The 18,044-nt window shown below is 43.6% G+C and overlaps 1 protein-coding gene across 30 annotated transcripts in view; it reads left to right on the forward strand.

Moving 5' to 3' along the window:
- The window catches only part of LOC143908294 (uncharacterized), a 155,743-nt gene that overhangs the window by 50,912 nt on the left and 86,787 nt on the right, over positions 1-18,044 (forward strand). For 4 of the 30 annotated variants that reach the window (XM_077425866.1, XM_077425876.1, XM_077425874.1 and 1 more), the window contains exon 1: positions 13,167-14,895. The exons of 23 other annotated variants lie outside the window; for them this stretch is intronic. In XM_077425866.1, coding sequence (XP_077281992.1) covers positions 14,694-14,895 — 202 coding nt within the window. In that variant the 5' untranslated portion in view covers positions 13,167-14,693. Of the gene's footprint in view, positions 1-13,165; positions 14,896-18,044 lie in introns of those variants that run through there. 3 more of the 30 variants (XM_077425861.1, XM_077425881.1, XM_077425898.1) reach the window with 3 other exon arrangements.

The raw sequence follows: 18,044 nt of genomic DNA on the forward strand, positions 1-18,044 counted from the left end.
TTGTCCTAACAAGAAAAAAAGTACATACAATTAACGAAAAATAAAAATTGCATAGCGTATTTGAGAGATAAGATCCAATATTTGTTAAACAATATTGTAATCTAAAATTTCTATTCAACATATTTCACGAAGTTCCATTTGCTATATTAGCTTCCAATCAGAAAACCTTTTTAACCGCTTACTCCTGTATTTTTTCTACTTCAATTAAACGTTCGAGAAGTTAGCGTTTGAGCTCGCAGAGCTTACGCGCAAATTCCGCTTTATTTCCCGTTATTAAAAATTTGTATTTGTGTCGCGCGCAGCGAGTTACGTCGTATACCTCTTCCGTCTTCCTTTATTGCGATACTCGGAATTTACCGAGGGTTTCGGGCAGTCTGACTACATTCTGCCGTGACCACTTGCACCGCCGTTTACAAACATCACTGGCGGTCTGCAAACACGTTGCGTACATGCAGATCCTGATATAAACTTCCAGACATCTCCGCTTGAGCCGTGTTTGCCGCTGCGATGCAGTTCGGAATGCATCGAAACCGAACTGGATTGTATTGTTGTGTTCGCATAATCCGCGCGAGCAATCCTCCGAAGCGCGAGGATCTACTCGCTCATCTCCTTATAAGTGGAGAAATTGATGGATTTGCTATTGCATTATTATTTCTCAAAGCTATGCTTTGTTGACTATATTGGAAAGTAATTATTTATTTATTATTACGTATCACGTACGTGGTGGTATGTTTTACTTAAAAAAATGTACATAACTGGATCTGTTGTACGAAGCACAAGGTTAATTTCATGAACTTAAGGGGAGATCTCTGTTGAACGATAGCAGTGCCGTGTATTTAAGGCGTTTCCGGACCGTAAATAGAATACCTTTTATGCGAGAGAGGGTCGCGAACCCGCACCATTACGGTAGGATGATATTTTACGTTGAATTGATCGTTCGATCGTTCAGCACGAGCGAACACCTTCGCGCGCCCGTTGAAGTATTCTTCTCCGTTTTGGCGCTACGAGAAATCGCGGGACGATTTCGTATCTGCGATCAAGGAAGAAGCCGGGCCTTCGAGCTGCTCGCAAGATATCGACGTCGTAAAATTTTACGAACCATATCGCGATCGCGAAGGTTCGGCCGAATTTGTTCGTTAATTCGTTGCGTCCTGATACACATCTCGACAAGAGTTATGTCAAGAAAATTGAAGTAATTAGAGAATCGAAATTAAAACTTATAATATCAGGTATCAGAACTGCAAGAAGATAGTATATCAATTGTGATGACTTTTCGAGTTTAATTAGCAAGAATATACTTTTAGGATTTGTGTTTTATATCTTCCTTTATTCGTGGATTTAGTCTCGGCGGGCCAATTTTACCATCAGAAATATTTCGGTCGCGAGAGACAATTGAAATTGTTTTCTTTGCGTCGGCGAAAGCGTGAAAATGGGATGTGATGTTTTTGCGTTAACGTGACGAACGTGCGTCCATGTATTGTGAATATTACAATGGCAAAAACAGCAGAGAGAGATATGGATCGATGATGCCGGGCGAAGTTAAATGATTATCTTTATATCTTCCACGAAGTCATAACAATGCCATCGCGCGCGCTTTTCTTTCCTTTGTTAGGTAGTTGCGGGTTACTGGAACGCGTACGGTACACGGCGGATCGTAAATTTTGAAACTCTTGCTTATAGTGGAGTAACGGCGTCATCGCCGTTACTTCGTTTGACCACGAGAGTCGTGCGCGACGAGCTCAATTTATTCGGAAAATTAATGTACTTTAAACGCACCGCACGTATTATTTTTATCTTTGGTACGGCTACCTCTGGTTATCTTCGGAATAGCACGCCATTTACGAATTGCGTGGCTTGAAAGTGGCATGTAGTTGCGCATTGCGTTGTTTATTGTACTCTTCTAGGAAGACGAGTTTATTATTCTTTTCGCAATTCATTAAAATGGAATTTTGTCATGAATCAGAACAAATTTTAGATACAGCATACTAATAATAACATTCTTTAAATTTATTGCGGTAATGTAAACTTGTTTGAAAATCTTCTTAATATTTGAAGAGCAAGGAATTTATATTATCACCTTGTCTTTTCATTAACATGACTAGTTTCGCAGTTAACAGTTAGTGAGTGCTTGCATTGATACGTGTCAATTCTATGCTATATTCTTGTTCAGCTTTTAACCAGAAGATTTTGATGGTTGAATATCTTAAATATAATATTAAAGCGGATTATATACCTAAAATACGGCGCGACGATTCTTTTCAAATCACATAATTTTCATCGTTTCTTTATTAAATCGCTTCGCGAAGCGCATCCTTCTCAGGAGTGCGATGCAACAAGAGATAGGGAGGGATGGTCTTCGGAACACGAAGAGCGAATTGGTGACGTTGATGTCGTAGTATCGACCCTCTCAGTCAGGCGCCGGCGGGCCGTCACCCTGGCAACCCTCGCCCATTCCTTTCCTTTCGCATAGACGAGACGTGGTGGTTATGTGCGCCGGCTAGACTGATGGAGGATCCTTTCTCCGTATATACTCTTCATTAGCGTCACGGTCAACGGATGGTTGAGTACACTCGAGAGAGAAAGAGAGCTAGAGAAAAACGGAGACAGCTTTCACCACGTCTTCCACTGGCATCTGAGAAGATTGGCCCCGGCTGTTGTGGACAGCCTCTTATCTCCCGACGAAACTGTTGTGGTTGACGGTTTAGAAGATTACGAGTGAGAAAAGGGGCGACACTAGGATTGCTGAAGAACAGAATCGAACAGACAGCCAGTCGTTTGTTTTTTTTAAATAAAGAAAAAGTGAAGCTAAGTTGTTTATATGGAGCGCGGTGAAAGAAGAGATAATCTGAAACAGATATAGCGGATCTTGATTATTTAGTCCTAGGAATATGTTCTTCATATCCTGTTATACTCTTTAAATATTATATTTAAATCTTGCAACGAGGTGTAGGACATGCTGATCGGATTAATCCATTATCTTAATCCACGCGAGGCAGCTTTATTTTAACAATACGACATGCAATACAGCAGTAATATCATCGTCGATACGTCAGGTTCTACTAATTTGCTTTCATTAACTACGCTTTCCAAACGATGAAAAGAGGGATTATCCATTGGACGGAATTATTCCAGTACGTTAGATGATTGAATAACAAGATTAAGAGCGTGCGAGACGTCGACCATTAATCGGGTGGCCAGTTCGAAATAACTGTTTTTAATCCGCCGATCGATTTCCTGTTAGAACAGCGCGATGTATTGTTTCTCCGCCAATCCCATTGACTCTCTTGACAATGAATAATCAGGATCGCGCGTAACGAACAGGTAGATTACGCCGGTAATAGCGACGTGTGTATATAGTCGCCTGCGATCGTACCCCTTAATTAAGTCGGTATTGGATCGATCTCGCCTCTCCTCTCTCTCTCCTTGCACGCGGATCATCGAACGTATCATTCTATCTCCTATTTATCATCGCCGCGCGCGGGATAACAGGAAGCGTCGGCCGAGGGCTCCACAGCCTCCGGGAAGCCACTCGCCTATGCTCCTGTGCACATCGGCTTTGATATATTATACGCGATATCATATTGATGGCTGATGCATCCCAAGAGGAGAGAGGAGCCTGAATGCGAAGCAATAAACCCGCTAAACCACGGGCGGCTGTAAAAGGTGGTGAATTTTTAACGAGATCCGCTATTCTTCATCGCTGCCTTTGAACTTCATCTTTAATCTGCGAAATATTCGTGCTGTGATTGGCGTTTTAATATACAGTTACCTTTTTTCGCGATTATATGAATAAAGGGCGATCTCGCACGTAGCTTTATTTTTTCCTCCGTCATTACGGATGCTATATGTGTATGCAGATTTTTTAGTCCAATGTAAGAGAAAGCAAATAACGTATGGTAAGCATTGATTTTGTTAGTTTTCTTATTCCGCTTCTGTTTTATCGAAAAGCTGATATGAAAAGAGATTGTACCGTGCGATATTCATCGCATCGGCATATAACAATCTTGAAAGTTCAAAACAAATGATTCTCCCCTCGTTTTGTAATTTAACAGTAGGGGTATCGAGCGGGCAATTTGGCGGATGATGCTAATGGTATCTTCGGGTGCATCCCGAAGACGGCGGCATCGCTATTATGTAGTTATAAGGTATGGGAGCTTGGGAGATACAGGTGCAGCCAGGAAGTTGATAAAGCGCCGCGATTCCCATACACGGTTGTCGTCAAGCGTCTCGCCATTTCTCTCGACTGAAAATTCTACATTGGATTTAGAGATTATATTTTTTTGTTGTAACTTTATCTGATATCTTCTCCCGCGTACAGAATTCTCGTCGATAAACGCACGTAGTAAGAAAAACTAAAATACACACGATGTATATAGTCGTCTCTGGAAACGATTATACTGAAATTTTCTTGTCTGACCTATAAAGCCGATGCTTGTTTTTCTTTGTCTACACGAAGACGCACGTACGCCTGAGCACACACTCGTGCTCGGAACGTACGTTACCCGAGAAAGTTATTGGCTCTTTCGTGGTGGATGCTAGAACGTTAAGACACACGCAGAACGGGGGGCATAAAACCGATAAGGATCGGAGCGTGCAATCAGGGAATCTTATTTGCGAGAATGTTACGCACACGCGGCGGGGTTAATTATCGCAATTGAAATTTTTACGGGCAAACCCCCCCCCCCCCGGGAAACGATGAATTACGACGTCGTTTATGGTCTCGCGATGAAAAGATGATCGATCGATCATAATTGCCTTGAGAATCCGGTAATTTCGCGCGCTTGCGATTTGACGCGCGATTAACGAAGACCAAAGGAAGTGATGGGAATTTTCTCACTTGCCAAGACGGCGACGGTTGATTTTCTTGATGCCTTTGGCAGAAGGGTGTATTTAGGGAAATCCTATCTCTTCAATAACGCCTCGAGCGAAACGACGAGCTGGTCTCAACGTAAATGAAGAAAATTAACGCAAAAATAAAGTAACCCACATTAAATAGTATAATTTTATGCAGTCGAGTTTGAAAAATAAAAAAAATTCTCAACGCCGAGGAATTTATATGAATATCTGTATAACCGAGTTTTCAAAGTTTCATGGGTTAATTTCGTTTTGAATAAAAGTCAACCATCATCCAAGAACCATAAATAATGTTTTACAGTTATATATATACACGTCATTATACAGCTCACAACTGTCACATTTAATTGCATTATAGCCGACGGAAGGGGAGATCACTGCGTTCGCTACCACGCCTATTCCGTCTGCGGACATAAAGTATTTACGAGCGGCTGCTTCCTGCTTGAACGGAAACCTGGATACACCTATGCATTATCTAGGCTGGCAAGAAGACCGGCACGTCACTTTTAGAAAAGGGGAGGATGCAGCATCTCCCACGTAACTCGAGGGATACGGTGTGCTTTAGCCCCACGAGAGAGAGATATAGAGAGATATGCCGGATGCTGCGGATTCCCACGTGTAGAAGTCGAGCCGAAATACTCGGGACTCGGCTAACTATATATACCTACTGCAACTTACGTTGTCTCATGTTAACTTTAATCAGAGCAGGTCTTTCTTATTCCAGTTGTGGGGCTGATACACAACATCCGACATTACCGAGGGACGTGTCTTCTTCGAGTTTGTAGCATTGCGTGCATATGCAGCGAGAGATACTGCACTAAAATATTCTTTTTTCATAGAGATTAATCGTGTGTTAATTGATAAAAAATTTGCGTCATTTTCCATGTCGTGCAATTCTTAGATTGATTAACCGGTATTGTTGTTTCGAAGAAATATCTACAATGCAATTCTTTCGATCTCGAAAGCATCTCGCTCTTATCTCAATAGGTCTTCTTTATTTTAATGTCTCGCGATGCTTACCCTCATCAAAACGATCTTATTTCTTCGTACCGTCCAGGAATCGTTGTTAATCACGCTAAAAAGCGTTCCGGCCATTCGCGCGCTATTATACTTCGTACACGAGCAATTTAATTCGTTCGAGTTAATTTACTCCGCATAATAGAAATCACTTTGCTTCGAAATCTTGGCATGCTGCGAAACGAATTTCAAAACCCGTTTTGAGGCAGAAACGGAGACAGGCATGAAACTGCCGTATCTCCGGCGACGCGAGGAACGTCGCGAGGAGTCACGATGCTGATTAAAAGATCGGTCCTGAAACAGGAGCGACTTCATGCTCGGTGATGCGTATAATCTTCTCCTGTATGAGTAACGTCGATCTCGACAAGCGTATACGAAGGACGAGCCGAGAGAGCGACAAGCGCACCGCTTCTTTTTTAAATTACGCTTGTCGTACTACGCGCGCGATAAAAATTAAGTGAACGTCATTTATTGATCAAACTTTTCATTCGAGTCAGACTCACACTTCACCGTGCATATCCCTTTTATCAATCTCGTTTGCGTCATTACATTCTATATTCTGCGTTTCAGGAATTAAATCGAATTTACATAACGAGTGAACGCATATTAACTGTGTGCGTCATAAGGAGTAAAATTTAATCTCAAGTGACACTAGACGTTGTCATATTATTCTTTATTTTAATTTGATATTATTTTAATTCTTAGTTTGAGAACTGGTAAACTGATTTTCTTGAAGCAAATTGTAATGTTTTTTTGTTTGAAAAATGTCTGAAAAAGATTTTCCGACACGTAATTTGAGCGCTTAAAGATATAAGAGCGTAAGGATTTCTGTCTGCGAAAAATCGACCGCAAGAACCACAGCGATTTAATCAAGACGATGGGGCTAATGGGAACGGCACTCTTGTCCGGTCCTATAATTCTCTCTCCAAAGTACAGACGACTTGACAGCCCAGAAACGTTGTCTTTGTCCGGAATTGAGCGGGTCCGTCCCCCCACAATTGCACGGTTAGCATTTTCTTGCGTCTCGTGCGCCGAGTCTAGAATTAAAGCAAACTTGAGCAATCGGTCTTGAATATTTTTTTTTTTCGATCGGCATTCGTGACCATCTCCATAAAAATTTTCCAAACAATATCACATATACGTGCAAAACATTAACCCTATATTTAAATAAATCGACATTATTTTCACGCTCTAGCTGATCAATGCGTCGGACGTTATAATTATTTTGTAAATTTGAATCGCTAAGTAGGACCACTTTGCTTATTGTTCAACTATTACATTGCCAAGTAATAATTGTCGCTGGGTATTTCGAGGAGACGGCGCATTTTTTGCATTGTTATCAAGCGACGTAGTTGTTATTGTCAATTCGTGGCGCATTGTTTTCGTCGAATGCATCATCAGCACGCGCTGATCTGATGATTCATTTTTCAGCAGTATAAGGTATATGAGATCGAGAGAGCACGCACGATGCGAACGCGATACTCCCGGCTTCCTCGAGAATCGAGATCAAAGACACTGGAACGTCTGACAAATTTGAGTTTCAAGGACATTCGAGCCTCCAAGAAGGAGACATTTTACTATTATGCAGGGCAGTCTCGGTGAACTTTAACATTAGTTTATCCAAGTCGGAGCTAAAACAGTTGAATTTCTTTTTCTCAAGATATAAACGCGGGCTGTTTATTCCGTACGGAGAACAGGCGGAATGTCTCGAGTACCTATGTCACAAAAAGCGTTGAAAGAAATTGCGGAAGCGGGTATAGACCGGTCCTTCGGAACCCTCGCCCCGGCGCGGCGGCCTCCAATTTACTTTCGCGTTTTCCCTCGGACGGTGTTGCTTCGCGAACGATGCTTCTCTTCCTCGCTTTTTCTCCCCTGCCCTGCTCGACTTTCGCCGACCACGCTCGCTCATTTAATTTGCGACCGCGGCAATAAGAAACGGCGGGGCAAGAATCTTCGAAGACGCGGAACCAATGCGGGCTCTCGACATAGGCAAGAAGATCCACGAGGAAGGGGATATTTATTACCGTTGGCTGAGAAATTATCGGCGCCGTCGTTCCGTTCCGTCCTGCGCCACCAGTGGAAACGACGATCCTCGGTACGAAATTATTGGCGTCCCTTTGCGCGTCTTCCGAGAAACGATCGGGCGACCTAATTTCCTCCGCCGTGCCCACCGCGCGCGATTCTCGCGGCGAATAAAGGATTGAAGATCTCTATGCCAATTATGGCGTTCCGTTAGGTTTCCAAGGCAAAGAGGCGAGGTTTGCAAAGCTAGAAATTGCATGGGGCTACGTTTGGAGTTGTAAACTATTTATAACGAACAATAATAACCTTGGAAATTGATTTCGAAACTTTAAAACTATTCGAAACCGCACATTTCTAACTAAATTGAAGATTATCAGGCTGTAAAATGATAGAACATCCAGCTTCGCGAATTCGTCATTCTATAAATCTTTATTTCGGTGTATTCTCATGTATCTCTTGAGATTCACATATTTTTGATTTCATGGATCTTCAAAGTCTTCCTTAATAATCAGCGGAAATAATTTGTCATTTTGTCATTTTGTTATTCAACTTGTTCCGCGAAAAAATCGCAGATTTTTTGCAATTTACTGCAATTTTAAAAGTGGATGGCAACAACACATTGCTCGGTGCGCTTCCAAACACGTAATCTCCGCAGCGCGGCGCCTAGGTGTGTTTCGCATCGGAAATAATCATAATCATCCTCGTATTTACTCGCGATACGAGCGCGAATGCATTGCACGTGTCGGCAGCGGTCGGCCATATGATTCTGGGTCTTCATTACAGTCGCGCGCGCATATCTATACGTTCAGAAATGCGGGCTGGGAAAAGAAAATTCCGAACGAGTATAATGATCGCATGTGCATGCAACAATTATCCAAATATACTGGTATTGAAACAGAAACGAAGCACAATCACGCGAATTAATGGCCGTTAATTATCGCGGATGAAGCATTCATTTATCCGATTTCACGCGGATTTGCAACGCCGAATTTGAACCGCCGCTCTGTCCTCCACCGAACGTTCGTACGTGACTTTCCGAATAGTCTTTCTGAACTCCGCGGTGTGTAACGCACGCGAACGTCAGCGCGACTGAATCGCGACGCAGCTGGAACTTCCGTCGACCGCTCTCGGAAAAGTCGCGTTGTAAAATTCGCGGAAAACTGCTTACGGCGCGTTATAGCAGTTAGGAAACGACGACGAAACGCGGTCGTTTCGTCGCTGGTCGCCAATAGAACGCGCGAATTACAACATTGAGACGCGCGTTTGCCGTTTCCTCGTTGAACAATCATCCGCGGGAGAAAGCACGACGGAGGTGACGCAATTTGTGTGACGCGTCAATCCGACTTCCCGTCACGCGAAGAAAGGCTTATCTTTCACGGAAAGCTGATCCCGACTAACTATATACGTTTATATCGTGACATTTAGCGCGCTTTTACAGCATGCTCCATTGGAAAAAGTTCTCAATATGTCTATATTAATTATAATGTTATTTCAGAACAGCCTCGCGTGTCACTGTGCTGACGAGAGTTTAAAATTGAAAGTATTACGATTGTGAATTACCCCAAGTAATTGAAGAGTAAGCAATTTCCCCTTTTTCTTTTCCATTGGTCTGTTTTATGTGTGATTAATTATCAATTAAGTTGCCGGAATTAACATCGTTATAATCTAATCAACCTTGACCGTGATGATATTGCTATAATTATTTCATACAAGTAATTTACGATGTTGCGTTGTTGAATGATTAATGGAACATTAATATTTCAGTAATCTAATTCATCGATACAATTGTCTCATTATTATTGCCTCATTAAGTCAATTATCTCATTAATACAATTATCTCGTTAAACGTCAGTAATATTTCATGCGTAACGTTAATAAATCCAATAAAAAATAGGGCGATTAGGGGTATTTCAATTAAAATCATTATTTAATTTTTTTCAACGAAACACTAGGAATGTTTCCGAGTTGCGAGTGCCAGGTGGTTTTATAATTAGTATAGGTAAGTGGCACAGATTGTTTTTGGACTATCACGAATTGCTGTCACGTTCCAGTAAACGTCCTTTCTTCCTCCGCATCTTTTCGTGAATCACAAGAATGTTTCGAGGTTCCAAAATAACGGGTTTGGCGATCAGCCATCACCCCTCAAACTTCCGTCGATTTAGACCTACATCTTTTGCGTTGCGTTGCTTCTTTTGCGGCCTGATCTTCCATCTGCATGTTCCGATTCGTACAATGGCAGTTCATATTTAACAAATGCGGCATATCTCCGTATGTTCGAATATGTACAATGATTTCGGTTTAGAATGTTGAAAATATTTTAGAAAAAAAAGTTTCGTTCTACATAAGCTATTGTCAGAGTTACCGTAACAAAAAGTTTGTATCGCGAATCATCCATGCACATCTTTTATTCGCGTGGCTTTTGGCTCGAGCCGTCCTTTCACGAGGCTGATGCGAACACGTATATAGTGATAATCGATGCGACACGAGCCTCTCGCTAGTAACGAGTGATAAGTAATCTCCGTCAATCAACGCCTGCCCTTGGTGCTCGGCGGCGCTTGTACCTAGCAAAGTCAACTGACGGTGAACCTGGCATATCGGTCTTCATACGAGGACATCGATCGTCGTTTGAATGACTTCGTACACGAGGCACGCACGCGGAAGATCAGGCCGCAACGGCTCGCTACGTTCGACGAGTACGTAATGAATAGTGAATCAATAACGAAAACCCGGTCGGAGAAACTTCCTCGAGGTATTATTGATATTTGCCATTGTTAGGAATGTTTTGTATCGAATTACCAATCAAACCGAGCTAAACATGGAACGCGGACGGAAATGAATTAAAATACAATTTACAATTCTCTCACATAAATCCCGGTCTAGCGTACATTTCCCCGTTAACTTAACAGCGTAACTCGGATTTACGACGATTGAGAAGAATAGCTTCGCGTCTTCGACAGTGAGATAAGATTACAACGAGAAAAACAGATTTTTCACACTTTGCGGCGCTAATGTTGACGAACTGCAAATTAACATCATATTCAAGAGACGCAATTATCTAAATGACTTTCCGCAATCTCTCAATAGACTCGAATTTCACGAATTTCAATTACGTGTAATACATGATATCTCAGTGATAAACTTAATAACTATAATTTTCCAGTAATTTTACGACATTATTAAATGAAAGTAGTTATCACGTTAAACGAGTTTGTAACGACTGCTAATTTTATCACTGGCGAAGCATCATGTTGTATTTCCCGTCGCAGTCGATTGACCCTGATTTCTGAATTGCTGCGTAAAACGTCGCGCAAATAAAAATCCGATAGCTCCGTTTATCCGCGTACGTACGGACGCCGCCGTCGAGACGGCGCGCGTCCTCGACGCGTAGCGCGTGCGTGGCAACAGAAAAAAAATGACCCAATAAATCCAAGGGGGAAGTCTGGGCTAACGGAGCAGCCGTTAGATGTAACGACTATTATTTTCCAGCGCTTTTGCAACTCGCTCGTGCCGCCTCGCGTTGTCCCCTGGATATTTTTTTTCCAGCACTTTTATCCTCAGCAAAAATAAAATCCTCTTAAGGGTAGACGATGCCACAATTCGCGTAAAATAAACTTCTGAATGCGCTAAGAAATCACGATGTGAAAATATACGTTATAAAGATTAGAAAATATTAGTTTGTGTAACAGCAAACTTAATTAAAATTTTTTCTACGTAATTATATTTCCCGCTAGCAGCTAATTTTTACTTTATTAAACTAAGGTAAATGTAATGCGTAGACACGTAAGACCTGTGTCTGGACACCTTTATCATTTTTAGTTCTCAAAATAAGTATAATGCGAATTAAAATCAAAGTATTTAATTTTTGATTCTTTGATTTTAATTCGCGTTGTAACTTATTTAAGAACTAAAATGATAAAAAAATGCCCAGACATAGGTATACGTGTCCAGGCATCAGTACATTTATCTGACTAGTTTTCCTCTAGAAGAAGTCGACGTCAGATCTCAAAAGATCTGTCATTAGCGATTAACACAGACGGATATCTCGTATGTACCATCGATTACCCGCGAGAAGTAACCGCATAAAATTCCGCGAGATGTTCTCGGAAACGATTCGTTGTATGCTCGGTAGTTTCGGTGCACATTCGTGGCGCATTTTCCAGCGATAAAAAGGGTCTTGCCGCAAATTACAGTAACCGCAACAAGAGAGCCCGTTTCTTCCGTGTACAACCGCGATATTCTTACAATGCGATTCCGCATTTGTTCGGATCGTACCGCCTACGTTTTCTTTGCGTTTTATGCGAGTTCTTCGCGCACGAATCGTCGGCCGCGTAAGTGGATGATGCGCATATTTAAAGAAAGGAAGGAATTTACTTATGCAATGTAACGACAATTTTTTTTGTACGGCAAAAAATTGCGAAAGGTCTAACAAAACGGTTGAACAACACGACGTGAAACGACGACGTATAGTAGGTAAATTCGATTACAGGGAGAATTAATTGGATGTAAACTTAGATGTCAGAGAGGAGTTATAAGTATAAATGGGAGAATCGCTTTTGAATATAAACTGGTGGAGACTATTCTGTTACCGCGGCCAAATTTATAATCCCCTTTTATGGACGGTTTCCAAGCCGTCTAATTGCGCGGATTATGACCCAGAAAATGGCTATGGCCAAAGCTATTTTAATGGTCGACCGGCCTTCGTCCGACGCCGAAAGGCGTTCGCTTCCTTTTACGTAATCTCGTGCAACCGGAAGAAATCGCGCGAGAATTACGGTACTTCTGGGCGTTATTTTTACGCCGAGTGAAATTATACCTCGAAATTAATTTTTAGAAGATACCTATTATTGCGTAGCATATATTGTTACCAGTAAAATATCTAATTTTGTGTTATTGCCTGTCGTAAAACTATATATACAATCAACATAATCGATGCGGTTTCTAGGGATGCCCGCAAATGCTTATTCGAATGCCTCTCGAGAGTAAATATTTGTGGCATTCGGATGGAATCCCCTCGCGCGATGATGCTGCGAGAGCGATATCGGGCGCTCGCGCGGGCACGCGGGAAAATCGGGATCGGCGAGCTTTTCTGTGCGCGCGCGTGTGGACGTGGGGGACGGATTCCGCGCGAAGAACTCCGTCACTCCCGGCGCGGAAAACGCATCTGTCCGCGCGCTGCATCTCTCTGGCGCCCTGTCGGTCGTTTCCGACGTCCGTCGGTGTCGCTCGTGAACGCGGCGAGACGTACCCACTCAGTCGAACGCTGACCGCCGTGTACGTGAGACCGCTCGTGAGAGAACTTCGTGCCAGCCACGCAGCCACGAGTCCCGCCGGCTGTCGGGGATCCAGCTGTTAAGACCAGCCGCCAGATCGACGCGCGGCGGTCCGCCGCGTGGGAGACGTGTCTCGTGAGGGACGGGTTATTACTCCGCCGCGTTACTTTTTCCTCGTGACGACGAGAGCGGATCGCGACGCCCGGCGTCTTCCCGCGAGAGCTGTTCAACCCCCCCCCCCACGCGAAGGAACACGAGGACCACCGGGACGACCGCGTCGTCGAGACAGCGAGCGTCGAGAAACGTGGGCGGAATTAATGAATAATCTCGCGCGCGCTGCGTAAATAGCGGAAGGCCGCGCCGGCGACGGTGATATCGATAAGTTCGCCTGCTGCGAAATAGAACGCACAGCTGACAGTGGTGTGGGACGTGGGTAAGGTCGGAGTCGCTGAATGCGTTACCCGTGTCTGTCACGAGCTGTCAAATCGCGGAGAGCTGATTCACGTGTCTCGCGCCGAAGGAACTGACGCCTCGATCCCTCCTCTCCGACATCGACGCGCAGCCGAAGGATCGGCCTTACGAAACTCGCTCCGAGCGCGCGGAGGGGCGAGCGGGCGAGCACGCTCGCCGTCTCTTAAACGAATTTAACGAGCGAACCCGTTCGGACAATTCGTGCCACTTTACGCGGGCGAAAGAACGGCCGCGTGTTCCCTCTTTCCCTCTTTCTTTCTCTCTCCGTCGTCGACGCGCGACGTTGAAGAGTTGACTGACCGACGTGACTGACTCACGGGGATCGCGAGTCGTTCTCGGGCTGTGGTGATTGTCACGTCGCGTCGTGTGATCGCGGGCAAGCATTACTCGCGGTCTTATCGCGTCCCAACCGAGAAAAACATCGATCGTACCGATACCGCGTGTTATTAACGCGTCGTCGATCGCGTCTTGCGACAGCCGCCCGGGGATCGAATTACGGGAAGAAGCCCGTCTTCGAAACTGTGAAACTTCGTTGATCGTTGACATCGTCTTTAATTTGAATTAATCGAGATTAATCGGAGCCGGAGAAGAAGGAATTGAAAAAGAGACTATATAAGCTTCCCAGGACGCGTGCGTTGCGACAATCGTCAGAGACTCGGAGCCATTCATATTCTTCCAATTAAACTTCAAAGAGAAGGTTCTCTCACGATGACAGAAGACGGTGATTCCTAGAAGCTGCTACACGTTCAACATTTATGCGACCGATTCATATCGCGAGTCGCATTCATTCAAAGCTCTCGAGGATCTCTTCCGATTTCCGCTTCCTCGACCGGGCCGAGCGACCCAATAAGTTGACTTCGCGTTTCCGACATCAGGATTAAGTGTCCGAAGACGGGGGCTGTCAGGAAAGGCGGTCACGTGCCACCTGTTACGAGCCGATCCGCAGTGCGGAAAGGTCGCGGGTCGCCGTCGCGGATCAGCGTGTCGGGCGTCAAGCGGTCGCAGGAGGATGCGATTTCGCGGTGCGACGACGCGATCCTGGCTGATCCTGGCGGTAGAATGTTGACGGCCCGATCGGGGCCTCTCGGGCTCGGCGTGCCGCGTACCCTGGGGCCCGCGGAGGGCAGCGATCACCTCTTCCTGCTGCCGGAACGCGCCCTCGTCATGGACAGCACCCATCTGCGACAGGACCTGGCCGGTCTGGATTTTAACCTGCACCTGAACCTGCTGCACACCGCGCCCCGCGGCAACGTCTGGCTATGTGAGTTGTCGAGCGGCATTGGCTTGTGCGACGAGGAACGAAGGAGTTGTAATTCTTGAAATGCCTCCGACCTCGATTCTCCCGGTTTTATTTGCCGAGCTCGTTCTTTCTGATTCGCTCGGTTTCTTGAGGAAGAAAATAGTTCCGTCTACCGTGTTACGTGATATTGCTTCTATAGATTCCGATGGTGAAAAGAAGGTGATGAATTGAATGAAAAAGAGAAAAATGCAGATAATTGGGGAGATAAGCTCGAGGAACGGTTGTTTCCATTTTTTTTTATAATTAAAAATGGGAATTTAACTCTTAAATATTTGAAGAGTAAACTTAAAATCTTTTGATGAACAAATAAAGGGAGGATAAATAGAAGATAAGATCACGTTTTTTAATTTATCTTAAATTAATTTAATTTCTCGAAAAGAGAAAGATAATGTTATTTTGCACTATATGAACTGCAGAGTAATCTCTATTGTGCTTAGGTCTCTGTATTCGCCTATTACTCCAATTATAACCGATGCTCCTGAGTAAATCGCAGATAATACGAGCGAATTTGGACATTTATCCGTCAAATTCGCCAGAATGAATACTCGGATAAAGACTTTCTAAATAGCTTATCTATGCGAATAGGGAAAGCGTTTCATCAACTTATCTGAATGGGGAAAGTGCCTCAAATGATAGAGCATCATGCATCTTACGACCCTCTGTGAAACAATGCGTTATATTATTTTTTTTAAGGAACTCAGAACATGTAGATACGCTCAATTTTCCAGTTATTTTGAAGTAAACGGAAAACTACTCGAGTTCGAATGTTGACAATACTAATCTTATCTGCGCCGTAAATTCTTCCTCCGACAAGTAATTTGAAAAATTCGAGGATTCTCGACAACATAAATAAGAAATCCGATTGTTGTATTAAAATATAGTCTAAAATGTGTATCTTCTACAAATCATACCTTCGTGTCATACATACAAAATTTTTATCGCGCGAGAAAATTGTAAACTTTGCTTTGTGACGTCGCGCGAGGATGTTCTCGCATCGGTATTTCTCGGTACTTTATTATCTTTTGGAGGTGTGTATACCACTGCGATTCTAGACGTCGAAACGAGACGCATTGTAAACCGGGTCGCGCTTCTCTTTCGCGTTCTCTCGCGTGCCGTACCAGTAATGGGCCCCCGATCGCGATGGCTCGCGGCGATACCTCTTCCGCAAAAAGCCGCGAATTGCTCTCGTGAGAGATCGTCGCGGGTGCGATTTTCATTGGGAATTCGCGAGGGAGGGGGGGGCGAATTGCGAGCAGAGAAAACTGGGGAAGAATTATTGGCGATCGGTTGTTATTCGTAAACTGTTGCGCGGGAAACTCCTTGCGAGGAGAAACACGGAAGAAGATAAATTACAATAGCGTGCAAAAAGATGTTTGTAGCTGGATGAAAGAAGCTATAGGCTTCGTAACTCGCGAGTCTAGAAAGAGGCAGGAGACACAGGAGAGAGAGTTAACAGGTGCGCCGCGAAATTATCGCCAATTAAGTGCTTTTTTTGCCACCGGTAAAAGCGTAAAAGCCGCGCTCGCGAATGAATGCCGCGCAATTATGATGCCTCGTCATCGTGTTTTTTTTTTGCTTCACGATCATCCCGGCACGAGGAGCGATCGTTAATGTGGCGGATTAAATTTAATTAACGCGAATTGGTGCGTTCGTTTTCGTTGCGCCACGCGCGCCAGGTCGCGCACGATTCTTCGTACAGATGTGTATTTATTAAACACGCCTGCATCTCTCTCCATTACTTCTTACGGTGCCTGACAATTATTACAGCGTATTTATTTCCTCGTAACCGGCGATAATTGGAGCGGGATAAAAGGAATAATTAACCGTGCGAATACACGCTGACTATAAGTTATTACGTCTGGAGGATATTCTCCTCGGTTATTTTGACGTATTAACGGTAAAGTTATACGTTCTGATTGCAAAATGTGAGATTTGACACTGTTAATATACTGATGACTATATGATGATTATATCACGTGTATTTTCACGTTGTCTTAATTCACTCGGAAAAAGCTTCACATTTCCCGACCAGTAGAAGTTATTTGCCGAGTGACAAAGGAGTTATGTCTCTTATTTGCTAAATAACGAGTGAGTTATACCCTAATTTGTCGAGTGACAGTCGTAAATGCGGTGATAGATGGAAAATCATAAAATGCTTAGAGATAACAATGGTCTCTCGGTAACGGATACTTTCCCTAAAAGTGATTTTCCTCAGCTTTTGCAATCGTAATAAAAACATAAATCTGTGCGGTAAATATCGAAGCGTCACTCTCGTAAGCTTCCTGTAAAAGTATAGTAAAAGTCCGCTTTTGTTGAAACATGTTAAACTCCGCGCAAATAAATTTCTTACCATTTTTATCCTCAGATGAAAGTGTTACATAAATATAATAAGACATAAAAATGCATTTCTTATATATATACTTTCTGCGCGATTAGGAAAACGCTTTGATGTAATAATTTTGCATGCGAAAGCTAAGAAATATCAACGAGACTTTCCTCTGCGCGAAACGATTATGCTTTTATCTCAATTGTAACTAAGTAGTTATCGTGTCACAGTGAATGAAAATATACTGCCAATGAAGATTTCATTAAGAAGTCGTGGCTGTATTTGTCCCATATCACATTAACGGTTTACCCCTTACTCGATCCTTAATGCCGAGCGCGAAATGACGCGTGACGCGTGTAATGCTCAGAAGTTCGTGCAAGATATCGGCCTGACGATCGCGTGGAAGTCGCCGTATCCTCGATTGAACATTAATAGGAGCTAGGTATATTAAACTGGAGGAAGGGGAGGAGAGGGGTATTATCGCATCCTCTCTTGTGCGCGATTACGGAAAATCCGGGCAAGAAGATCGTTACGATTTATATTTATCAGCAGCAGCGGTCGACGCGTACCATATTATTATGGTTTTTGCAACGGCGGTCAATTCGCGGCATTAGTGCCCATATTCGCGAAGCTCGTGATAGAGGAGGACGTTACACGATGTCGAAACGTATATGTTCGGCGGCATATTTCCCCACTCGCTCTTTCCTTTTTTTTTCTTTTTAATTACGACAGCTGTCCCCACGCGCGCTCGACAGCGCCGCGAAGATTTATGAAATCATCCGGT

This window comes from Temnothorax americanus, unplaced genomic scaffold (assembly GCF_048541705.1).
Source record: "Temnothorax americanus isolate GAGA-0224 unplaced genomic scaffold, ASM4854170v1 Scaffold91, whole genome shotgun sequence".
Lineage (NCBI taxonomy): Eukaryota > Metazoa > Arthropoda > Insecta > Hymenoptera > Formicidae > Temnothorax > Temnothorax americanus.